The following is a 26,812-nucleotide window of genomic DNA, read 5'->3' as shown; positions in this document are numbered from 1 at the left end:
GTGCCCTGATCAGAATCTCACTGATGACCTCCCAGTTCATGGGTCAGTGCTCAGCACTGAGCCACAGTGTCTGGGCTTTACCAAAGAAATTCTTTTATTAACTCTATTAATTATTTGATTAAGCCATCTTGTTTTCGGTATTTGTTGTGGCAGTCCGAGGAAACTAATCTATAAATATATAAGGCTGATATGCTAAGCGTCTGACCGTTGGGGTAATGACGTCAGGTAGCAGTGCCCAGCTTCCTCTTCCTAACAACCAGCCTCCTTGCAGTTTCTTCAGCCCAGGAACACAATTGGCTTTATAGCCAGGTGGAAACATTTTATACTTTCTTTTTCTTTTTCTTTTCTCATTAAACTGTTATTTTAATGGGTCTCAAAATTCTGTGACAGGTTTTTGGTCATGTTGTTTCCATTAAAAAGTACTGATTTTAAAAACTAATAACTTAAAAACTGCCACACATACAAAAGAACCAAATGGTCCACAAAACATTCTCCTTTCCTTCTGAAGGTTTTACAAAGCATTGTAATCATTAACCAGTCTTTCACTATTAAACTTAAATGGCCAATTGAGACAAACAGTTCTGAGACCGTTCTTCCACCACTGATAAGACTGGGGTGGCAGCTGTTGGGAATAATGTCCATTTAGCCTTCTGAGCTTTCTGGGCAGACTTGGTGACTTTGCCAGCTCCAGCTGCCTTCTTGTCCACTGCTTTGATGACACCCACAGCAACTGTCTGTCTCATATCACGAACAGCGAAATGGCCCAGAGGAGGGTAGTCAGAGAAGCTCTCAATACACATGGGTTTGCCAGGAATCTTATCAACGATGGCAGCATCACCCGATTTCAAAAACTTGGGGCCATTTTCCAGCTTTTTCCCAGAACGACGATCAATCTTCTCTTTCAGCTCAGCAAATTTGCGAGCATTGTGAGCTGTGTGACAATCCAGCACAGGTGCATATGCAGCACTGGTCTGGCCTGGGTGGTTCAGGATAATCACCTGAGCTATGGAGCCAGCTGCTTCCATTGGTGGATCATTTTTGCTGTCACCAGCCACATTGCCAAGGTGAACATCTTTGACAGACACGTTCTTGACGTTGAAGCCCACATTGTCCCCAGGAAGAGCTTCACTCACAGCTTCATGGTGCATTTCAACAGACTTTACTTCAGTTGTAACACTGACTGGAGTAAAGGTGACGACCATGGCGGGCTTGAGAAAACCAGTCTCCACTCTGCCCACCGGGACAGTACCAATGCCACCAATTTTGTAGACATCCTGGAGGGGCAGATGCAGGGGCTTGTCAGTTGGGCGTGTGTGTGTTTGACAAAATTGCACAGAACTAAACACACACACAAATGAATGCACAGGAAACTAACAAAATCCTAATATGGCTATGATTTGTGCCAGTGTCAATTTCCTCATTGTGATACTGTGCTAATTTCCAGTAAACAAGGCTCCGGCAGGCATTAACAGGTGGCATGGGCTGCGATCCCCAGCAGGTGACGTGGCCATCCGCACCTGGGCAACACCTCCGGGGCCACCCACTAATGAGGTCCGTTCCCCCACCGTTAATTGGATCAGAATGGTGGGGGGAGCGCAGAGCCACACACCCACTAGCCCATGGCCTGGGAATGAAGGGAAACTTGGAAGGTGACGTCGGGGCGACAGGAGGAGACAGGCGCGGCGAGGTCAAGGACTGGAACCCAAGTCAGGTGTGAACGCCCGCCGGCCCCGAGTTTACTGGAAAGACCTCGCTTCCGGATGGCTTCGCCCACCCCCTCTGCGTGGAGACCCGAGACCCACGGCGCTTTGGGAGTCCCGAGAGGCGCGGAGAGAAGCGGGGACAGGGGTCCGGTCCTCCGCAGGGGACTGTCCGGGGCTGCCCGGGACCCCTGCGGCCGCCCGGCGGCTCCCCGCGGAGCGGTGGGGACGCTGAGTCACACAGCTGTCACGCCCCTCACCTCTCACCAGCCCTCCGGGGTCTAAAGTAAAAGCGAAAGCGAATGAGACTCGCGGGGCAGCCGGTCCAGAGAGCCGTGCCCGTCGCCTCCTCCCGGACCCCTGGGCACCTGGAGGCGCCGGCGGGGGCGCGGGCGGGGGTGAGGCCATGGCCCGCCCGCCGCTGCGGGGCCGCTGGGCCGGCGACCTCCCGGCGCTGCTGCTGCTGCTGCTGCTCCGGCCGCCGCGGACGCCGGGTAGGGAAGGGAGAGGGGTGCGCCTTTGGGGCGGCGGGCGGGGGCGCCGCGGAGGGACTGCCCTGAGCTCCCCACCTTCGGCGGCCGGGAGTGGGGGGTGGCGGGGATAGGAAAGGGGGAAGGGCTGCCGGGGAGGGGGCGCGGCACCCGCGCGCGGGGAACACGTGGAGGGAGCGGTGGCGGGGACCAGAGCGCGGGTCCCCGCGCCCCGACCCTCTCCAAGGGAGGGAGCTGCGAGACCAGGCTTTTAACAGGACTTCTCCCCGATTTCCAAAGCAAAGGGGAAAACCCGGGGCTTGCCATGGGGTATCTGAGCTGGAGCTTTAACAGCAATTCCGAGAAACCGTGAGCGCGGTTCTCCGAGCCCCAGAAGGAAAGCGGTGCCCGTGTTGCAATGCAGGCAGTCCCCTGCAGAGGTCCGGGAAGACGGCCCCGTCCTCAGACAAAAAAGCAAATAACGCGCGTGGGTAGTCGTAGGATCGGCTAGGAACTGCGTCCCTGGGGAGAGGAAAGGCGTTGGGCAGACTGCACATCTGGGAACCTGGAAACAACTCCAAATTCTTAAGCGGCTGGGAACGGTGCCAGGTCACAGGACAGTGGGGCAGCAAGTGAAAGCGCTCCCAGGCAAAGGCGAAGAAACGAAATTGTTGGTGATGGTTTGGTGTAGGTCGCATAGATGTAATCTCCGCGGGAAGAACCGAATGAGGGGCGGATACCCTTTTCTCCTGGGAGGTAGAGAGGAGGAAGAAGAAATAATAGGTCTGGATTTATCCACGTTGGCTCTTCTTAATCTTTTTTAGTCTGGGAGCTCTTTGAGGGTCTGATGAAAGCTAGGTACTCTCTTCCCAGAGGGGGAAAAAAAGCATATACTTATAAAACTTGCAAATGATTTTGGGGTCACGGACCCACTGAAAGGCATCCATGGACTCCCCAGGGATTAGTAAATCCATAATAGCTCTTACTTACTTCCGTGTGTGTGTGTGTGTGTGTGTGTGTGTGTGTGTGTGTTAAGGCAAGATTCCCAATCATTTACATCCAGTCAGTCAGTCAGACCAGTCTAGCGAGTACTTGATCAGAGCCATCCATCCTGGCTGGGTTGGTGTTAACTCCATAGCTCTGGGGATTCTATGAAGTTTTATTTTTGTAAGACTGTGTTTGGACTTTTCCCACATCTGAGAATGTGAGTTATATTGGTAATTTGTTCAGGTCCTCCCAACTGGCTAACCAGTGTCCTGCATGACCCCTAAGGAGATGAAGGAGACAGCCAATGGACTGGGGCAACTCAGTTGCACAATGTGAAAGGAAGTGCAGCTTTAGTCAGAACGCAGCAAAGACGAGCTGTCAAAGTGCAGAGAGCAAAACTGCAGTCAAGATTTGTAAAGCTCATCAATTACAACATTGCTCTTTAACCTCACAAGGTTCTTGCTGACGTCTTATAACTCCTCATGTTTCTTAGTTGTTGTTTTTTTAAACAGCTTTACTGAGGGATAATTAACAGATAAACTGCATACATTTAGATTGAACGATTTGATAAATTTAAAGTTAAATGTATACACACATGAATCAATCACCACGGATCAAGAGAATAAACATAATCATCATTTACCAGAAGTTTCCTCATGTCCTTCATACTCCTTACCTCCCAAAGGGCTCTGTCACCCAGGCAGACAGCATCTGCTTTCTGTTACTTCGTTGTATCTTCTAGAATTTTATATAAATGCAACCACAGTATGTGCTCTTTCTTGTCTGGATTCTTTCTTTCATTGTAACTATTCTAAGAATCCATCTACACTGTAACTTGTATCAACAGTTCCTTTCTTTTTATTGCTGAGTACTATTCCATTGCATGGATATCACACAGTTTGTTTATTCATTAACTTGTTAATGGACATTTATGTTGTTTTGGTTTTGTGCTATTGCATATATTCACATGTAGGTTCTTGTGTGGACATGGGCATTTCTCTTTAGTAGAGAAAATGACTAGGAATGGCTGGATCATATGACACATGATGTTTAATTTGTGAAAGAACTTGACAAATCATTTTTCAAAGTAATTCCACTATTTTACATTCCCAATAGCAGTATTGCTTTGGTTCAGTTTCTTTTTGTTTTGTTTGTTTATTTGTTTGCTTTGCATATAACTATCCAATTGTTCCTGAACCATTTGTTGAAAAGACTATTCTGCTGAATTGATATTATAACTTTAAAAAAAAAAAAGCATCAGCCATTCCTTTATGTTTGGATTGATTGTAGTAGACAAAAGACCAATATGCAAATATCAATTATAGTTCTATACATTAGCAAAAAGCAATTGGAAAATGACATTTAAAAAATGTATAATTTGCTATAGCATCAAAACGTGTGAAATACTCAGGGATAAATGTGACAAAAGACTAGAAAAGATCACCTGTACACTGAAACATACAAACTATTGCTGAAAGAAATTTAAAGATCTAACAAATGGAGAAATATACCATGTTCATGGACTGGCCAAATCAATATCATTAAGGTAGCAATTCTCCACTAATCAAAATTTAAGCAGGCTTTATTGTAGAAATTAACAAACTGATTCCAAAATTTACATGAAAATGCAAAAGATGTAGTATAACCAAAGAAAATGAAAAAGAATGAAATTCAAAAAACACTTCTGATTTTGAGACTAATTATAAAGTTATAATAATCAAGACAATGTGGTATTGGTAAAATGGATAAAGAGCTAGTAGAGCAGAAGATACCTAATATTTTTTAAGTAGAAGAGATTCAAATTATTAAATTTGTTACTTGATAGTATGAACCTGGTTATCCTATATATTAGTAATGAAAGCCTATGCAAATTGTCCCCTCGACCAGGAGTTCAACTGTGAGTTCTACCAGGGGACAGGGCCAGCCAGCCAACTGAGGGAAGGGAGGCCCCAGCTGGCAGCTGGCAGCCACTAGGGACCCTACCCATGCACGAATTTCATACACTGGGCCTCTAGTAAAGTATAAAGAGCAGCCCATTTCTTATTCCTAGGTGAGAAAATAATACAGTCTCAGATCTGTAGCTGCTAGTTTACAGTGCTACTAGACAGCAAGTTGTCATCTGTCTATTCTTATTCAAAGGGCCTGATTTGGAGGGAAATTCATCATCATGGGCAGGTCATTTGTTTAAAGTTGAATATCCCTGCTCACCAGTGCTGGTTTGTACATTAGTGCATTGGGGGTGGTTAGTGTATTGGTGGTTAGTGCATATGGGAGAACATATTCACCAATGATTCATCTGATAAGGGGTTAATCCCCCAAATATATAAAGAACTAATACAACTTAATGCCAGGAAGACAAACAATCCAAAAATGGGCAAAGGACCTGAATAAATGCTTCTACAAAGAGGACATACTGATGGCCAATAGACATATGAAAAAATAAGCAACATCACTAATCATCAGAGAGATATAAATTAAAATGACAATGAGGTATCACCTCACACCAACCAGAAGTGCTATTGAGAATGTGGAAAAAAGGGAACCCTAGTTGGTGGGAATGCAGACTGGTGCAGCCATTGTGGAAAACAGTATGGAGTTTCCTAAAAAAAATTAAAAATGGGACAGCCTTTTGACTCAGCAATTTCACTTCTGGGTACTATATATACTAAGAATCCTGAAACACCAATTAGAAAGAATATATGCACCCTTATGTTCATAGCAACATCTTTTACAATAGCCAAGATCTGGAAATAGCCCAAGTGCCCACAAATAGATGACTAGATATAAAAGCTGCATTACATTTACACAATGGAATATACTACATAGAAGGAAATCTTACTTTTTTAATATATATATATATATATATATATATATATATATATATAATTGATCTTTTACAGAGAGGGATAGTTAGAAACATCAATGAAAGAGAATCATCAATCAGCTGCCTCTTGAACACCCCCTACTGGGGATGTGCACACAACCAAGGTACATGCCCTTGACCAGAATCGAACCTGGGACCTTTTGGTCCACAAGCTGATGCTCTATCCACTGAGCCAAACCGGTTTTGGCAGGAAATCATACTCTTTGTGGCAGCATGGATGGACCTGGAAATTATTATTCTAAGCGAATTAAGCCATCCAGAGAAAGACAAATACCATATGATCTCACTAATATATGGAATCTAATGAACAAATAAATTGACAAACAAAATAGAACCAGAGGCATGGATAAATGGAACAGACTGACAAATGTCAGAGGGTAGAGGAAAGAGGGTGACTGGATAAAGGAAAGTGAAGGGATTAGCTAAAAAACATATATGCACAGCTCATGGACACAGACAATAGTGTAGGGAGGGAATAGGATGGGACAGTGGAGTTAGGATAGAGGTAGGCAAAGTGGAAGGTGGAATAGGGGACATTTGTAACAGTGTCAACAATAAAAAATTTAAATTAAAAAAATTTAAACTATTTTTTCAAAACTATGGGGGTTTTGCCCAAACCTTTTATTATTTTATTTCAAATCAGTTTTATCTAGTTATGATTGCTTTGTGCTACTACTAATAGCAAAAAAGTGATGAAAACTTAAATGTACAAAAAATATAGGATTTGTTCAAATCAAACTAAATGTTCAGCAGTGGAGTACTGCATAAATACAATGGAGTTGCTTTAAAATAGTCTGCATCATATGATCATTTTTACTAGAAGATCTAGATACAGATTGTTTGTATCTGTGTCTTTGCCTTTCTTCGTTTTTCTATCATATTTTGAATTGTGCTTAGCCAGTTAGCTCAGTTGGTTAGAGGATGGTGCTAATATTTTCAATGTTTTAAATAGAGAAAGTAAAATAAAATCACAAAATAACACAATCAAGATCTAGAATTTTGGCCAAAACCGGTTTGGCTCAGCGGTAGAGCTTCGGTCTGCGGACTGAAAGGTCCCAGGTTCAATTCCGGTCAGGGGCATGTACGTTGATTGCAGGCACATTCCCGGTGGGGGGTATGCAGGAGGTGGCTGGTCAGTGTTTCTCTCTCATCGACGTTTCTAGCTCTCTATCTCTCTCCCTTCCTCTCTGTAAAAAATCAATAAAAATTTTTTATTAAAAAAAAAAAGATCTAGAATTTTGGATTTTTTTTTTTAACCAAATCCCATATAATAAAAGGCTAATATGCAAATTGTCCCCTCAACCAAGAATTTGACCGGGAGTTTGACCATGGGGCAGGGCCAGCCACCAACTCCCCTAGGCCAGCCCAGCCCCGATCAGAGAGAGCCGGCCACACCCCACCCATGCACAAATTCGTGCACTGGGCCTCTAGTAGTATATAACTGTTTGAATAAATGTATAAAATCCCCAAGTATATACTCTTGGAATCACTCAGTATTACTCGTTACACAGGATTGATGTTATCTGAATACTTTCTATTTGGAAAGACTTAATTTTCTACTGCATCGTAGGGAGCCATTGAAGGTTTCTGGGCAAAGGAAACATCATTGGAGTTGAGTGGTATAATGGTGTAAAGAGTGTGGAGAATTAACTGTGGTTTAGTGGGTCTGGAGGCAGGAAGCTAGGTTGGAGGCTTTTGCAATAGTTCCAGTAAGTGGTGATGAAATCCTGAACCAAGACAAGGTCAATAAGGAAGAGAGGAGGGGCAGATGTCCTCCCAAGTTCTATGAGCATAAAATGTATTTCATTCTTTCCCTTTTGTTTGCTCCTCAACTTTCATTCAACTCATCCAAGCCCTAAAAAAGCATTATGTAAGGACTTGAACTATGATGAATTTACCTATCACACAAAAAGTAGATTGGGAAGCTCAGTAAATGAGCCTAAGACAAAGAATAGATGAGTTAAAGGCAATGACCTGAGTACTGTTGGTACTTACAGTGGGTACCAGAGGAAGTGGGTTGGCTTGGTTGGCATTTCAACTGGAAAAATTATGAAAGAAAATAGATTACTATGAACACAGAGCCCTTTATGCTTTAAATACATCAGTTTCACACTGCATTTATTAAGAGCAGAAATTACATGGCATACTTCTTTGTATCCTATAATTGGCATGTTGTGGGCCTTTAAGTGGTAGAAAAAGAGAAATAAAATATTGGAATGGGTTCTGACTCCCCTTAAAGAACAGGAGGGGCATGCTAACCTGATAACTTTTGAACTCCAAAAATGAGAGTAGGCCAGAGCTACTGACTTGTATTAAATTGTATAAACCAACTTGGTAAAAAAAAGCCTGATTCTCAAGTACTGGGAAGTAGAAACATGTGTAGCCCTATGCACTATTTTAGTGACTTCATTTAAATGATCGTTAGGACTTGCTATATATGTTTTTTAGACAATTTAAGAGTTTTGACATTTCAAGAACCTTATTAGTAAGTTTACTTCTATTTCCATCCCACTCTATATATTCACAAGCCACTAACTTCAGAAAATACCATCGCATGTCAGGTTTAGCTCTGTGAGTACCAGAGGACTTTAAAATATATCCACCACCATCAATGAGTTTACAATATTATTAAAAAGGTGAGACTTGCCGAGACCGGTTTAGCTCAGTGGATAGAGCGTCGGCCTGCGGACTGAAAGGTCCCGGGTTCAATTCGGTCAAGAGCATGTACCTTAGTTGCGGGCACATCCCCAGTGGGGGGTGTGCAAGAGGCACCTGATCAATGATTCTCTCTTATCCATGTTTCTAACTCTTTATCCCTCTCTCTTCCTCTCTGTAAAAAATCAATAAAATATATATTTAAAAAAAAAAAAAAAAAGCTGAGACTTGCTTACATTGAATATCTAGGGAACAATGTTATAAAGAAAAGGAATGTAAAGGGAAATTATCATTGAAGTGTCAAAAGATGTGATTGAAGCCTCAGTGAAAGCTCACTGATACAATCAAATGCATTATCTACTATTCTATCTAATAAGAGTAATATGCAAATTAACCATCACTCTGTGACAAAAATGGTGGCGCCCATAGCCACAAGATGGTGGCACCCAGTCCTCTTAGCCCCACCAGAGTCCCCAACTCCACCCAGTGGCAGCAGCCCAGGGTGTCCAGCTGGGAGGCACCAGCGCCCTGCACTATCACCAGAGAGTAGAAGAAGCCTGGGCTGGGGTCTCAGACCTGCAGGGTTGTGCACCCCCACCAAGCAATCTTCAGGACAATGGTGGCAGCCTGGGCTGGGTCCATGCACCCCCACCTCGCGATCCTGGCCAGGCTGAGATGGCTGCCTGGGCTGGGGTCTCAGCCTGGCCAGGGCGCGATCCCCTTCCAGCAGTGGTAGCCTGGGGTCTTAACCATTGAGTCACACCAGCCAGGCAGATATAGAGGAATCTTAAATGTTTATTTTTTTTAAATATATATTTTATTAATTTTTTACAGAGAGGAAGGGAAAGGGATAGAAAGCTAGAAACATCCATGAGAGAGAAACATCGATCAGCTGCCTCTTGCACACTCCCAACTGGTTATGTGCCCCCAACCAAGGTACATGCCCTTGACCAGAATCAAACCTGGGACCCTTGAGTCTGCAGGCCAATGCTCTATCCACTGAGCCAAACCAGTTAGGATTGTCCAATATGCTAAAGAAAAACCCCTATCTATGCAAGGGAGTGCATTTGGGGGTGACCAGGATGTCAGGGGAGGGCAGTTGGGGAAGATTGTGCTGGCAGGGGAGCAGTTAGGCATCAATCAGGCTGGCAGAGGAGTGGTTAGGGGGTGATCAGGCTAGTAGGCAGAAGTGGTTAGGGGCAATCAGGAAGGCAGGCAGGTGAGTAGTTGGGAGCCAGCAGTCCTAGATTGTGAAAGGGATGTCCGACTGCCTGTTTAGGCCCAATCCCACAGATCGGGCCTAAATAGGTAGTCAGACATTCCCCAAGGGGTCCCAGATTGGAGAGGGTGCAGGTTGGGTTGAGGGACACCCCTTCCATGCACAAATTTCATGCACCAGGTCTCTAGTTCTATATAATAAAAGAGCAATATGCAAATTGACTAAATGGTGGAATGGCTGGTCGCTATGATGTGGGACAGATGCTCAATGCAGGAGTTGACCCCTGGTGATCAGTGCACTCACACAGGGGAGTGCCACTGAGCCAGAAGCGGAACTCATGGCTGGCAAGCGCAGAGGCAGTGGTGGAAGCCTCTACACTGCTGAGGCAGCACTAAGGATGTCTGACTGCCAGCTTAGGACATCCTAAACTGACAGTCAGACATCGGCGGTCAGACATCCCTCAAAGGCTCCTGGACTGCAAGAGGGTGCAGGCTGGGCTGAGGTACCCTCCCTCCCCCCGAGTGCATGAACTTTGTGCACCAGGCCTCTTGTATACTTATGAGAGTCTAGCTTTGTAAAATAAGTAACTGGCTGATTGGGTTGGATGCAGGACATTGATATTCTTATGCATTCGCATGTAATCAAGTAATCATGTATTTATTTTTCTTTGAGGACTATTCAACATGAAAAAAACTCTAGTAGACTTCCTTTTTCAGCAAAATGACAAAGTAGAGGTTTCTGAAAAACCCTGTTGCTACAAAACATCCAGAAATAATTAATAAAACAGTGAAAACATCTATTAAAATTTCTAGCCAAGCCTTGACTGGTTTGACCCAGTGGATAGAGTATTAGCCGAAAAGGTCCCAGGTTTGATTCTGATGAAGGGCATGTACCTTGGTTATGAGCACATCCCTAGTAGGAGATGTGCAGGAGACAGCTGATCAAAGTTTCTCTCTCATCAATGTTTCTAACTCTCTATCCCTCTTCCTTCCTTTCTGTAAAAATAATCAATAAAAAACATATTTTAAAAAATCTCTAGCCAATAAAATATATAATAACTGCTTAAAACAAAAATAATAAAAATGTGGTGCTGTTGTTGGGTTTATGATATATGTATAATAGAAGCAACATGTATGACAATAATAGTACAAAGATTGGGGGAAGAGAAATGGAAATATATTGTTTAAGGTTCTTATACTATACTAGAGGCCCTATGCATGAAAATTCATGCACTGGAGGGGGGTCCCTCAGCCCACAGTCCGGGAGCCCTCAGGGGCGGGAGATGACCTGGTGATCAGAGGAAGGCAATTCCCCAGCACACCTCTGCTGCTGCCACTGCCAGCAGCGCAAGCCTCAGCTGGCCCTGGCTACCTGAGCCTTGGGTGGCCCTGGGCAGCTAGGTAGCTGCCATCTGAGGCTTGCCTGTGCCTCAGGCCAGCCCTGGGCAGCTGGGGGGCTGAAGGGACTGGGGGACTCTGGAGGCAGGCTCGCGGAGTGACCAGGCCTGCCTGGGGGTGGGCCCAGTGGAGCTGAGCGGATTGGGCGTCACCATCTTGTGGCTGTGGGTGCTGCCATCTTTAAGGGTGTGGCGGTCAATTAGCATATTCCCTCCTTATTGGCTGTGGACACCACCATCTTTTGAGGGTGTGACAGTCAACTAGCATATTCCCTACTTATTGGCTGTGGTAACCACCATCTTTGCAACAGCCTGAGGGTCAATTAGCATATTCCCTCTTTACTTGATATGTGAAGTTGTATAATGTCACTTGGAGAGAAACCATGTAAAGTAAAGATATATATTATAAACCTTAAAGCAACTACTAGAATAATACAACAAAAAGTTGTAGATAGCCGAAACTGGTTTGGCTCAGTGGATAGAGCATCGGCCTGCAGACTGAAAGGTCCCAGGTTCGATTCCCGTCAAGGGCATGTACCTTGGTTGCGGGCACATCCCCAGTAGGGGTGTGCAGGAGGCAGCTGATCAATGATTCTCTCTCATCGATGTTTCTAACTCGCTATCCCTCTCTCTTCCTCTGTGTAAAAAATCATTAAAATATATTTTTTTTTTAAAAGAAAGAAAATCCATTCTTAAAAAAAAAAAAAAGTTGTAGATAGTTAGCTAATAAGGGAGATGAAATAGAATTATGAAATATACTCAAATAATCAATGACATAATCATCTCCATAGAAAATCCTATGGAATCTACCAAAATACAATTTGAATAAGTGAGTTTAGCAAGGTTGCAGAATATACAATTATTTTACAAACGTGCATATAATAAAAAATTAAGTACCTAGTAATAAACCAACAAAACTTTTCAGTCTCTTATTAATATATAGAAAATGATAAAACTTTTTTTAAAAAAAACTAAATAAGTAAAAAGATTTACTTTTCAGGTACTAAGACTAAATACCATAAGGATGTCTATTCTCCTAAATTAGCCTTGCTCTATTAGCTACATGAATTATGGTGTAGAGATAGAAACTAAATCAATGAAATAAAATGGCCTAAAAAGAGACAAAATATGGCAACTTATTTTATGATAGAGCTTTAAAAAATGGACTATTTATAATAAATCTTAATAAGATAATTGGTTATCTTTGTTTAAAAAAATTAAATTGACTGGGGTGGTAAACACACAATATAATACACAAATGATGCATTTTAGGATTGTATACCTGAGACCTAATTAATTTTATTAACTAATGTTACCCCAGTAAATTCAATGGAAAATAAAAGAACTATAAGAGAGTACTATGAACAATTGTACACTAACAAATTGGGCAATCTAGATGAAATGGACAAACTTCTAGATATACAAATTCTATGAAGACTAAATCGTGAAGAAATTGAACATCTGAATATACCTAGGGACTTCATGTCTCTCATGTTCTCTGGTATCCCTGATCTGTGGCTGAATGGAGACTGTCCAGTCACCAATAACATAATATTACCTAAGAGGTCCAAAGATCCAAGGTCAATTCTGGTTCCCTCAGAAGGAAGGAACATTTTGCCATAGAGCATAGTCTAGTATTTTAATGGACCTATCTATTCTGGTCTACTGCCAAATTTCTAGAGCTGAGTTTTATTTTCATTCATCTCACTCTATCCTCTATGTGAACTTACAGGAAAGCATCACAGATGCAGACTTAAGATTTTGGTAGTATGAAGTTAAAACCATGGTACTGCTAAGCTACACACACACACACACACACACGATGACAGAGGGGGAACTAGATCCAATTAAAAAGTATTAGAAAAGTACATCAAGAGGAACTTATAAAAGAAACCCTCACTGATATAATCAGTGGCAGTAACTAAGAAAGGTATGAACAAGCAGCTATCCCTGAGTCCTACTGACTCAGGAGCTCTGAGAGGAGAATCCAGCACTCTGTATTTTAACAAGCCATGCAGGTGGCTCTAATGCCCACTCATTTTTGAAAACTATTGGGATAGAGCAGTGTTTCCCAAACTTCTCTCATGATGAGAATCACCTGGTGGAGTTGTTAAAATACAGATTCCTGAATCCCAACTAAGAAGTGCTAATCTAGAATTTTGGGGAACATATAGGTAAAATTGTATACTTAACTAGTGCTCTAAGAATACCACAGATGTATGTGTCTTTCTGAGTGAATTTAATTAGGAGGCATATGATACTGATTGTCCCAATATTACTAATGTGAATTTCAATCTACTGTAAGAAAGGCTTTCTCTTCTCCCAAATTTATTAATTTACTTATTTATTAGTACAAACTTATGGAATTTTATTTTGTTCCATAATCTGTTACTATTTTATTTTAATACACAAATTGCTCCAGATTTGGCTCACATGAGCTGGTTCAACCTGGCCACTGTATCCTTTGACATGTTTTCATCATTCTTTGAGCACTTCCTTACTTCCTGGCACAATATATTCCATACTCATTTGTGCTTTCCCTGTCCTAACCCTGGAACTAGTCTTTGCTCCAATGACTTTTTGTAGAGACCAAGATCTGGGTACCAAGTGTGCTTGCTGTTAATATGACATTACTTCTAGGCACTATCAAAGGACAAAATTAGCACACACATACACAGGTACATACTTGCATGTATACACTTACACAAACACACAAGCGTACACAAACTCATGTACACACTAATTACATGCTAATATCTCCAACCTCAATTCTAGTCCAACACCATAGGATACATTCTACTCATCCCCTTCCCCTTTCCACAGTTGTAATTTCTTCCTCCAAAACCTGGACTGAGTTTGTTTCACTCATGGACGATGACTAATTACTACAAGTTTTTCAAGAAGAAAAGGAGAGATGACAGTGACTTTATATTTTTGCCCCCATATTTAACAGCAGAGAAGGGCTTGGGAGGAAAATCTACAGAAGCTGCAAACCATCACTATTTACTCGTTATCTAGACCAGCTTGCTTTTCCTTTTATTACTATTTTCTTTTAATCCTCACCTGAGGATATGTTTTTCTCTGATTCAATAGAGAGAATAAGGGAGAAGGAAAGGGAGAGGGAGAGAGAAACATGGATGTGAAAGAAAAGCATGGATGTGGGAGAGAAACATCAATTATTTGCCTCCCATACATGCCCTGACTGGGAATCATATGTGCTCAGACCAGGGACCACACCTGCAACTTGGGTATGTGCCCTGAGTGGGAATTGAACCTGAGACCCTTCGGTGCACGGGAGGATGCTATAACCAACTGAACTACACTGGAGGGAGGGGGAAGGAGGGAAGAAGGAAGTTAGGAGGGAGGGAGGGAGGGAGGAGGAGGAGGAGGAGGAGGAGGAGGAGGAGGAGGAGGAGGAGGAGGAGGAGAGAGAGAGAGAGAGATTGATTGGTTGGTTGCCTCCCATATGGTCCAAGATTGAACCCACAACCTAGACATGTGCCTTGACCAGGAATCAAACTGGTGACCTTTCAGTGCATGAGACAATGCTCCACCAATTGATCCACACAAGCCAGGGCATCCCTTCATTTTATTTTTCTGGCATCTCTGCATTGACAGATGTTGAGTAGATCTTCAGGATAAACCTAGTGCTTGTCTAATGGCTGGTTGGCATACTATTCGTTCTCATAGCTGAGTTTAGAAACATGCCAAGATCAGGCAATTCTAGTCTGAAAGTCTGATGATTCAGCTACCTCATAGTACTGTGGACAACTAACTCCCAAATGGATGAAGTGAGCCTGGCCACCTATCCAGCTTAAACTGTGTACCAGGTGGGGAGTGAGGGGTGGGGGGAGGTAGGGGTGGATTCTGGAAAACTTGATCAGCTTCCACAGCTTTGAATGTGAGGATTCTGAATTCTGGAACAGAAATCTTCATCTATCCTGGATAAGCTCTGATCTCTAGCTGGGTGTTCAGGTGATGCTGATTTCTTTCTACGTATATGCTTCAAGTAAGCCACTCTCATTTGACTTATCCCAATAGAATCTGTGCCTGCTTTCCAGCAACCTGAACCTTCTTTGGGTCAGGCAGGATCACGGTCAGCTTTGACTAAATAGCAGCTTTCTCCTTCCTTCTCACCTGCTTTCTGTGGATTGGTCTGCCTTGTCTGTGGATCTAAGTGCCACTCTATTTAGTCTCCCCCTCAGTCTACCCTCCTTAGTAGAAAGATTGTTTCACTCAGTTCTCTTGGATAAGTCCTAACCTTCTTGCCTACTGATGTCCCAACTGCTCAGCAGAGACATATTCAGGGTTCCACAATTGGAACCAAAAAGCCAGCTCCCAGACATGAAGGAAGCCCACAGATTTGTATGCTTTCCTGCTATCTTGGTAACCTAGGTTTCTGCCCAGGTGGGGGGCGCGGCAATACTTTCTCAACACGTCCATACAAGCTCCAGGACAATGGGAAATGCTGCAGAATTTCCCTGTGTGGGACTTTCCTTCCAACGCAGCCCACTCTGAGCCTCCTCTACCGCCTCAGGCAAAGCTTGGCCTCAGAAACTAGTTCTTGCTCATCTCCTCTGCATGCAAGAAAACCTAAAATGTATTAAATCAATAGTAAAAAGCATATAAAAACCATACAGTGGTGTCAGATTGGTAGACTTATGGGGGTGATCACTTTCTAAGTTATCTAAATGTCTAATCACTATGCTATACATCTGATACTAAATTAATAGTGTATGTCTACTATAATTGATTAAAAAATTAATTTAAAAAAAGGTCATACAGTGTTTCAAGTGGCTAAAGAAATTTTTTGCTTTTTAACCTTCTCTGCAATAGACTCTTTCTGGCATTGGACAGGACCTCATCTTAAGGATATGCCAGCAATATTATTTTGAAGCAAACGTGGCAGAACACTACATTGGATGGTCCTCACCTTTAAAAAACATTTTTTAATTTTTCTTTATTGATTAAGTAAAAATTATTTTTATTGATTTTGAGAAAGAGTAAGGGAGATGGAGAGAGAAACATCAATGTGAGAGTAAAACATTGATTGGCTGCCTCCTGCACACCCCCTATTGGGGATCATGCCTGCAACCCAGGCATGTGCCCAGACCAGGAATCAAACTAGCAACCTTTCAGTGCATGAGACAATGCCCAGACAATTGAGCTATGCTGGCCAGGGCTGGTTCTCATCCTATATAATGAAGAGGTAATATGCAAATTAACCAGCACTCCAACACACAAGATGGCTGCTCCCATATGAACACAAGATGACCGTCACAATGGCCAGTGGGGGAAGGCAGCTGTAGGCAATCAGGCCAGCAGGGGAGGGCAGTCGGGGGCGACCAGGCTGGCAAGGGAGGGCAGTTAGGGGCAATCGGACTGGCAGGGGAGCAGTTAGGTGTTGATCAGGCTGGCAGGGGAGTGGTTGGGAGCCAGCAGTCCTGGATTGAGAGAGATGGATGTCCGACTGCCAGTTTAGGCCCATTCCCAGTGGGATTGGGCCTAAACTGGCAGTTGGACATCCCTCGAGGGGTCCCAGATTGGAGAGGGTGCAGTTTGGGCTGATGGACACCCCCACAACTCCCCGTGAAAACTGGGCCTCTAGTCTTTTAATAATTAAAGAGCCTTTTGTTTTTTTGGTTTTTTATAAAACCCTAATCTATAAAATTGGTGCCAAGGAGGATACTGTTATCAAGGACTTAAAAATAGATACTTTCCTGGGATCTATAGTATTTTACATTAGGTACATGATAAATAATGTCAGTTTCACAGTTTTGCCCAGTGAAAGAAAAAGTTATTTTTTCTTTATTGCAAGCTTTATTGTTATATAATGTAGAAAAAAGTATGAAGTACTCTTTAAATTTGTTTAATGTTTATGTTGCTTGCTTTTATATATGAAAGGAATTTTTCCAAGGGTGCAAAAATATCAACAGGCCATAAATAATTAAAAATAACAAAAAGTCAATAATAAATATGGCATCCTCAAAATGGAAATGGCCAACATTTCAGTCTTTCATTTTCTTCTTGGGCCAATATCCTTAGATATCGACTTGTGAAACTCCTAATTTCCACAGAACAGAATGAAAGCCGCATTGCCAGAATTTTTTAGCTTACATTTTGGAATCACTGTTTTTTTACTTTTATTTTTTTGTTAAATCTTTATTGTTTAGATTATTACAGTTTTCCCTCTCCTCTCCCCTCCCCCCATAGCTCCCTTCCACCTGGTACCCTGCCCTTATCCCAACTTCCCACTGTCCTCATCCATGGATGTATGATTTTGTCCAGTCTCTTCCCACACCTCCCACATCCCTTTCCCCTCAAGGATTGTCAGCCCACCCCCTTTCTGTACCCCTGATTATATTACAATATATTCACCAGATTATTCTGTTCATCAGATTTTTTATTCAATTGATTTTTTGATTCACTTGTTGATATATATGTATTTGTTGTTCATAATTTTTATCTTTACCTTTTTCTTCTTCTCCCTCTTCTTAAAGAATACCTTTCAGCATTTCATATATCAATAATTCTGGTTTGATGGTGATGAACTCCTTTAGCTTTTTTTTTTTTTTTTTTTTTTTTTTTAATCTGTGAAGCTCTTTATCTGACCTTTAATTCTGAATGATAGCTTTGCTGGGTAATCTTGGTTGTAGGTTCTTGCTATCCATCACTTTGAATATTACTTGCCACTCCCTTCTGGCCTGCATAGTTTCTGTTGAGAAATCAGCTGACAGTCGTATGGGCACTCCCTTGTAGGTAACTGTTTTTCTCTTGCTGCTTTTAAGATTCTCTCTTTGTCTTTTGCTCTTGGCATTTTAATTATGATGTGTCTTGATGTAGTTCTCTTTGAATTCCTTTTGTTTGAGGTTCTGTGAGCTTTCTGGACTTATAAGTCTATTTCTTTCACTAGGTGGGGAAGTTTTTAGTCATTATTTCTTCAAATAGGTTTTCAGTATTTTGCTTTCTCTCTTCTTCTAGAACCCCCATAATTTTGACATTGAGGTTGTCCCAGAGGCTTCATATACTATCTTCATGTTTTTGGATCCTTTTTTCTTTTTGCTTTTCCAGTTAGGTGTTTTTTGCTTCTTTGTATTTCAAATCTTTGACTTGATTCTTGAAATCCTCTAGTCTGCTGCTGGATCTCTGTATATTACTCTTTATTTCAGTCAGTGTATGCTTAATTTTTAGTTGGTCCTTTTTCATATCCTCAAGGGTCTTGCTAAATTTATCAGCCTTTTCTAGAAAATTCTTGAAAAACCTTATAACTGTGGTTTTGAACTCTATATCCAGTCGTTTGCTTTCCTCCTTTTCTTTCATTTGTAACCTGTTTCTTTGTCTCAACATTTTGACTGCTTCCCTGTGTTGATAGAGTGGCTTTGTGTGCAAGGTGTCCTTTAGGGCCCAGTAGCTCAGCCTCCCAGTCACCTGAGGTGGACACTCTTAGTGCACCACTTTGTGGGCTGTGTGCACAGTCTTGTTATAGTTAAGCCTTAATTGTTGTTGGTATCACTGGGAGGAATTGATCTCCAGGCCAATTGGCTGTGAGAATCAGCTTTGTCTATCATGGGAGACTTTCTGTGCTGGAGACACCCTTATGAGAAAAAACTTGCTTCAGTGTGGCTTTGGTGCTCACTGAGTCTGCCCCCTGAGTGTGTCCCTTAACCTGTTAACCAAGCGGGACCTATAAATACGTCAAACGTAAACAATATCGGGAACAGGTAGAACGTATGAATACGTCCTTGAAATATATGTTGCGTCCTGAGAGGGACGGTATATATTTTTTGTAATCTTTTTTTTTTTTTTAATATTTTATTGGTTTTTTACAGAGAGGAAGGAAAGGGGAGGGATAGAGAGTTAGAAATATTGATGAGATGAGAGAGAAACATCGATTAGCTACCTCTTGCACACTCCCTACTGGGGATGTGCCAGCAACCAAGGTACATGCCCTTGACCGGAATCGAACCTGGACTTTAAGTATAAATAAAAAAAAATAATATGAAATTACGTCCTCCGGGCGTGACGTACTGACACGTCCTAGTGAAAGAGTACGCGCCCGTTACAGGTTGCGTCATTAAAAAGGGAACTCCCTGGTTAACAGGTTAAGGATCTGAGGAGTTGTAATATGGATGGTCCTACTCTGATCCATGGGTACACTGGCTCTTGGATCTCCAAGGAGGTGCTAATTTAGCCTCTGCCTGAGACCACCCAGCAGGAGCTACAGAGAGATATGCAGATTCCTCTTCTTTGTTTGGGTTTTGGAGGTGCCCAGATGAGGCCCAGCTGTGAAGTATTCAAGCCTCTGTGGGGTCTTAGGCCTTCTTTTGGATATTCTAGGTCTCTTTGACTCAGCTGCAATTTGTTAAGTAGGTTTAGATTTCAAAGGACCAGGCCATTCATATGCAGAAGCCTCTGCACATAGCTTAGGTACAGCAGAGTCTCAGGGCAGAGCAAACAGCAATGGTTCCCTTCAGCCCTGCCGTAAGAGGCCTCCGGGTCTCAGTGTCCCTTGGTAATCGCTGCAACTACCTCTGAGAGAAAGCCACCCTCAAGTTCTGCCCACTGCCAGACAGTCCATTTTCTCCCCATATGAGTCTGGGTCCCAAGAGTCTCGCCTGGAACTAGAGTTCAGAGCAGTTGGGAGCTTGTGTCTCCCTGCAGATTGAAAAATACAGCTGCATACTCAGTTGTGTGTGCCTCCATACCTCTGCACTTTGTTTCTGCAGTTCCTCTGAGTCTCAGTGTGCTTTTCTCTTCCCTTCTAATTGTAGAACTTCTACTTATCCAACCTTCCTGTGTTTCTGGATGATGTCCTTTTTGTCTTTTAGTTGTAGTTTTGAAATGGTTGTGTGAGGGTAGGGAGATCTGGGGGAGATAATAGATCAACTGAAGGACTTGTATGCATGCATATAAATACAACCAATGGACACAAAACTCGGGGGGGGGGAAGGCTATGTATGGGGGGGGAATGTTAAAATATGTACACAGAGAATAATTTAATAAAAAAATGTAAAAGGGAAAAAGAAAGAAATGGTTGTGTTTACCTATGCTGCCATCTTGGTTTCTCTCTCTGGAATTAGTGTTTAATTCCAGCTGTTACAAAAGTAGAGCCACCTGAAAAGATTCATCTTGCCTCTAGTTTCTTCCAAAAAATTGAGAAGAATTAGATAAGCCGGGATATACATATAGAAATTAAATAAATAGAACTCTTATATTGGAAGTTCAAACTTAAGCCTGGTGTTAAGGAGGAAATTTTATTCATTCTTCTTTGAATAAGTATTACTTGAGCACCTATTCTTGCCAAGTACTATACTAGGCTCCGGGAATATAGTGTTGGGCAAAACAGATGTGAGCCCACCTTTTATAGCATACAGTGCAGATGGTGAGACATACTAGGTGTACTGGCTAATAATACATGGAGTTACACATATGTTGATATGTATGTGATTTGATATGTATACTATTTTGTTGTATTGAGAAGTTTCAAAACTTCATATGTCAAATTTGCTGAAGATGTTAACATTATAGATAATTTTACAGTTAAAAATGTTGAATTTCATGACAAAAAAATAGCATTTGCGAGAAGTTTTATTTCATACTTTATTTTGAAGAAAAGCGCTGCTGAATAAGCTTATAGAGAACATGTTCCATCTCAAGATACTTGTGAATGCTGGTTTAAACTATTTAATAGTGATGATTTCTGTGTGAAAAACAAAGAATGCAAGGCAACTGAAAAATTTGAAGACCAACAATTACAAGCATTATTGGATGAAGATGCATATCAAACTCAAAAACAACTTGCATAAAGATTAAACGTTGCTCAGCAAACAATTTCCAATCATTTATAAGAAATGGGAAATACTTTCAAGGAAGGAAAATGGGTGCCACATCAACTGAACGAAAAACAAATAGAAAACTGAAAAGTCATCAGTAAAATGTTGCTTCAATAGCACACACACACAAAAAAAGTATTTTTGCATCGAATTTGACTGGTGATGAAAAGTGGATTTATTTTGATAATCCCAAATGCATAAAATCATGGGTTGATCCAGGTCAACTATCAGCAATGATTACAAGGCCAAATTGCTACAGAAAGAAGACAATGCTCTGCATTTGGTGGGTTCAGGAAGGTATGTGTATTATGAGCATCTGAAACCAGGTGAAACCGTTAATACTGATCGCTACTGACAACAAATAATCAATTTGAACGATGCTTTGATTGTGAAACAACCAGAATATGCCAGAAGGCACGGCAAAGTAATTTTGCTTCATGATGACGCACCATCACACACTTCAAAACCAGTTAAAGACACGTTAAAATATCTTGCCTGGGAAGTATTCACCCACCTGCTGTATTCACCAGACCTTGCTCCTTCAGATTACCATTTGTTCTGATCGATGGCACATGCACTTTCTGAGCAGCACTTCAAAACATACAAAGAAGTGAATAATTGGGTCTCTGAATGGTTTGCCTCAGAACAAGAAAAGTTCTATTGGGTCAGTATGCACAAATTACCTGAAAGATGGGGAAATGTGTAGCTAGCCGAAACCGGTTTGGCTCAGTGGTAGAGCATTGGTCTGCAGAATGAAGGGTCCCGGGTTCGATTCCGGTCAGAGGCATGTACCTTGGTTACGGGCACGTCCCCGGTAGGGGGTGTGCAGGAGGCAGCTGGTCGATGTTTCTCTCTCATCGACATTTCTGGCTCTCTATCTCTCTCCTTTCCTCTCTGTAAAAAATCAATAAAAAAAAAAAAAATATATATATATATATATATATATATATATATATATATATATATATATATATATAAGAATATTCTCAAAAGAAGACAGAAGGAAGGCCAAGAGGCACATGAAAACATGTTCAAAGTCACTAATTATCCGAGAAATACAAATCAAAACAACAATGTGGTACCATCTCACACCTGTCAGAATGGCCAACATCAACAAATCAACAAAAGACAAGTGTTGTCGAGGTTGCAGAGAAAAAGGAACCCTCATGCATTGCTGGTGGGAATGTAGACTGGTGCAACCACTGTGGAGAACAGTATGGAGCTTCCTCAAAAAACTGAAAATGGAACTCCCATTCGACCCAGTAATCCCACTCCTAGGAATATATCCCAAGAAGCTAGAAACATCAACCAGAAAGAATATATGCACCCCTATGTTCATAGCAGCACAATTTACAATAGCTAGAATCTGGAAACAGCCTAGGTGCCCATCAGCAGATGATTGGATCCAAAAACTATGGTACATTTACACAATGGAATATTATGCAGTCATAAAAAAGAAAAAAATTCTCAGCATTTGCAGCAACCTGGATGGAATTGGAGAACATCATGCTGAGTGAAACAAGCCAGTCAATGAAAGAGAGACACCACATGACCTCACTTATTTATGGATGATAAAGTACATTATAAACTGAAGAACCAAAAGATAGATATAGAGACAGTAAAGCAACAAGCCGACTGTCAAATTACAGTGGGGAGGCTGGGGAGATCTGGGGGAGATAAGAGATCAACTGAAGGACTTGTATACATGCATATATATACAACCAATGGACACAAAACTCTGGGGAGGGAGAGTATGTACTGGAGGGGGGGGGGCATTGGTATATGTACAAAAATAATAACTTAATAAAAAATATATATATATTAAAAAACAACTGTAAACGGAATGAAATATATATATATATATATATATATATATATATATATATTAAAAAAAAGAAAAGAAATGTGTAGCTAGTGATGGACATTACTTTGAATAAAACACTTTTGATGTTTCTCTTGAAATTATCGTATTTTCTTTGATAACAAAATCTGCTATTATTAACCGGTACACCTAGTATATTCATTACATCACCTCAACATCTTAAATACAATTTTTTTTTAAATCAATCTTTATTGTTCATACTATTACAAAGGTTCCTCATTTCTTCCCCCTTCCACCAGGTTCCCATCCCACCCTCCGCCCCCTCCCCAGCTCCCGTTGTCCTCATCCATAGGTGCACAGTTTATGTTCAGTCTCTTCCTCCCTCCCTTTCCCTGAGAACAGTCAGTCCACTCCCCTCCCATATCGCTGACTCTACTACAATGAACAGCTATTATTGTTCATCAGGTTTTTCAATCTCCTTTTTGTTGTTGTTGTTGTTGTTGTTGTTTTTTAATTAATAAACTTTTACACTTCTAAGAATATATTCCAAAATCTAATAATTTTAAACCTTGGTTTTCTTTTCTGCCCTGGGAATTGAGAGCAAACTTGTTTACATGTAAACTTGCCCTTAGACTATCAAAAGGTGTAGCCATTCAAGTGTAAATGGACACATTGTTTAAACATAGCTGCTGGTTGGAATTGGATTACCTGTTCTGGGTGGAAAGGGCTTGTCATTCCCTTTCTCCATTAAAATTAAGGTGTTAGCTCTAAAACCTCTTTTTGGCAAGAGACCTTAAACTTTCAGAACTTTAAATTTTACCGATAGTAAATCAGTTACTTAGCATTTTCTCAAATCAATAATACCTCCACATGCCCAAGGATACACTTCACACAGAAGACATTTCCAAATAGATCAACCAACCTCATCTAGGCTCCACACAAGGCACTCACAGATCAACACCCCAGCGCTATACTAACTCAACACATCCAGATCTAAACCTTCCTCATTTGATTCAGCAGACTCTCAAGTTCCCCCAAAAGTTTCCAGCCATGTCTGAGAGGCAGCCTTGGGGCGGAGGCAGGCAAGGAGCAAGCTGTTCCGGGCCTGGCTGCTCCGGGCCTGGCCTCTGTTGCTCTGGTCCGTTCCACAACCAGCTGCTCCGGGTCTGGCCACTGCTGCTCCCGACCTGGCTGCTCCGGGCGTGGCTGCTGCTGCTTCGGGCCTGGCTGCACCCGACCCGGCTGCTCTGGGCCCGGCTGCTCTGGGCCCGGCCGCTCTGGGCCTGGCCGCTCCCAGCCTGGCTGCCACTGCTCCGGGCCTGGCCGCACCCGACCAGGCTGCTCTGGGCCCGGCCGCTCCGGGCCCGGCCGCTCCCAGCCTGGCAGCTGCTGTTCCGGGCCCGGCCACTCCGGGCCTGGCCGCTCCCGACCTGGCTGCTCCAAGCATGGTTGCTGCTGCTCTGTGCCTGACTGCTTCCGAAGCGGCTGCTCTGGACCCGGCTGTCTCGGGGCTGGCCGCTCCGAGCCTGGCAGCTTCCAGCCTGGGTGCTCCGGGCTTGGCTGCTGATGTTCTGGGTCTGGCTGCACCCGACCCAGCTGCTCTGGGCCCGGCTTCTCTGGGCCCGGCCACTCCGGCCCTGGGTGTTCCTGGACTGGCCACTCTGGGCTTGGCCACCTTCGCCTCAGGCCTGGCTGCCACTGCCCCAGGTCTGGCTGCTCCAGGCCTGGCTGTTGCTGCTCTGGTTCTGACTGCTGCTGCTCTGGGGCCTGGCTATTGCTGCTCCAGGCCCGGCTGCCACTGCCTTGTGCCTGGCCACTCTAGGCCTGGCCACGGCCGTTCCAACATTCTGTCCTTTTTTTTTTTTTTTTTTTTTTTTTTAAACTCATTTATGTTGCAATGTTGGCTGCTGAGTTGAGTTCTGACTTAGTCTTCGATTTTTCAAGATCTTCTTTATATTCTTTCTTAAGTAATTTTACTATCTTTTGCTCTCACTTGATTTCTTCACATTGAAAACTTCTTCGGTTTCTTCCTCCTTGTCCTGGAAGCTCAGCAGGTTGGCCTGTGGCACCCCTTTGTTCTCCGCGGGCTCTTGTGCTGGTTCAGCCTGTTGCCGGGGTCGGCACCGCAGCCCAGGAAGCAGCCCCTGGCCTCGGCTCGTGGCCCGCACTCAGCGGTCAAGGGCCCAGGGGCACCCCCCCTGGGGGCCCCGTCGCCCGGCTCCTTGCTGGCGCCCGGCTGGCCGTTGTCCGGCAGGGGCTCCTGCTCCTCGTCGTTTTCCTTCAGTCTAGAGCTTTTTTCCTCCTTCCCGCTAGGGGCGTCTAGCATCAGAGTCAACAGACTGTCCTCTGCGCACAATGTGCGTGACTCCGGGGGGCTCTGCTTTTCGCTGCTCCCCTGGGATTCCGCCTCACAGCCCCGTCTCCCCCTGCCTGAACCTGGGTCCCCAATTGTTAAAACAACTATACAGGGAAAGAACAGAGAACTCCACAGGTGCCGGAAACCAATCATTGTCTCACTAATAGAAAGAAGTCGGGCAGGTAATACGTGGATTATCATATCAGTAAGGATTTACATGGTTACAAGATGGGGAAGTTGCCTCAGTTACTATTCTCAATTAGATAGGGTGTGGTTGGCTCTGACCTTTCAGAGCTTCAAGGTTGACCAACCTCTTTCTATTAGTGAGACAATGATTGGTTTCCAGCACCAGGGCCTGACTATGGGGTGAGGAAAGACTTTCCTGAAGAAGGACGACAGATGGCCAGCCAAGAGGGGGGCGAGGGGAGGAAGGGAAAGCCTGGTAAGTGGCATTAGGGGACCAGAGGCCACTGTGGCCAGGGGAAAGAGTAGTTAGAGAGGTAAGCAGGGCCAGTTCTGGATGATCCTTGAAGACTTAACGATTTTAGTTTTTATTTTAAGAGCAGCAGAATATCAGGAAAGAGTAAAGCTATCGAATATGCATTTATAAAGATGATGCTGGCTGCCTGGAGTCTATTGCTGTTTGTTTAGGCAAGAGAACTCAAAGGCTTGGTATGGATGAGGCAGAAGAGAAATAGAGATGGATACCTTTGAGATTGATTGAGGCTGGGGAGGATGGGAAGTGAGAGTGAGGCAAAGGAGGTTTTCTCTGATAACTCCTCCATGTCTAGCTATGCTGAAAGTCTGGCACCTAAGGCAAGGCTTTTGGAAGATTTCTGAACAAGCTGAAATTTGTTCATCTCTCCCTCTTATCTGTACTTTTGCAGGTACCACATGCGCTACTCCAACATCTATTGAACACGCAAACATCCAAGTCAAGAGTTATAACGAGAACTCCAGAGAGCGTTATATTTGTAACTCTGGTTTCAAGCGTAAAGCTGGTACGTCCAGCCTAACTAAGTGTCTGCATAACGAGGACACAAATATTACCCAGTGGACAATTCCCTCTCTCAAATGCATCAGTAAGTACCTGCCCCTGCACCATCCCTCCCTGCCACTCTTGCCAAGGACACATAGACAGCAATGCTGCAGTGTGGGTAATGGAATAGCCCATCTGAGGGGCCAAGAGTTTTGTATTTAGGTCTGAGGCTAAATTAACCAACAGGCCTCTAAACAACACCTCTGAAGGTGGAAATACATGGGCTTTGGAGCGGAGAGGGTGTCACACAATTCTGGCTTCAAATCTTGGCTCTGCCACTTACCTAAACCTATGAGACTTTGAGGAGGGGCCTTCATATCTCGGAACTCTGGGTTTCTCATATAGAAAATGGACCTGATGTCAACATTGTAGCTTGTTTGTAGAAGGATTCAGTGAAGCCTGGTAAATATTAACTATTATTACCATCGATGCTTTTAAGATTGTGGTAGCA

The 26,812-nt window shown here is 43.0% G+C and overlaps 2 protein-coding genes across 4 annotated transcripts in view; one reads left to right on the top strand and one right to left on the bottom strand.

The window, feature by feature from the left end:
- Positions 1 to 554: 554 nt before the first annotated feature.
- On the bottom strand, positions 555 to 1,202 carry LOC311614331 (elongation factor 1-alpha 1-like; the record flags this gene model as incomplete). The annotated part of the gene is made up of 1 exon (XM_084869051.1): positions 555 to 1,202. One exon carries the CDS (start codon positions 1,200 to 1,202, stop codon positions 555 to 557), a length of 648 nt encoding a protein of 215 aa, XP_084725177.1.
- Positions 1,203 to 2,065: 863 nt separating this feature from the next.
- The window catches only part of IL15RA (interleukin 15 receptor subunit alpha), a 38,371-nt gene continuing 13,624 nt past the window's right edge, over positions 2,066 to 26,812 (top strand). For all 3 annotated transcript variants that reach the window (XM_084868996.1, XM_084868995.1, XM_084868994.1), the window contains exons 1-2: positions 2,066 to 2,194; positions 26,210 to 26,404. In XM_084868996.1, the coding sequence (XP_084725122.1) occupies positions 2,107 to 2,194; positions 26,210 to 26,404 (283 nt within the window). In that variant the 5' untranslated portion in view covers positions 2,066 to 2,106. The remainder of the gene's footprint in view (positions 2,195 to 26,209; positions 26,405 to 26,812) is intronic.

The sequence above is a fragment of the Pipistrellus hanaki genome, assembly GCF_964339955.1.
Source record: "Pipistrellus hanaki genome assembly, chromosome: 1".
NCBI lineage: Eukaryota > Metazoa > Chordata > Mammalia > Chiroptera > Vespertilionidae > Pipistrellus > Pipistrellus hanaki.
The sequence above is the reverse complement of the archived record's forward strand: the minus strand, read 5'-3'. Positions and strand labels throughout refer to the sequence as shown.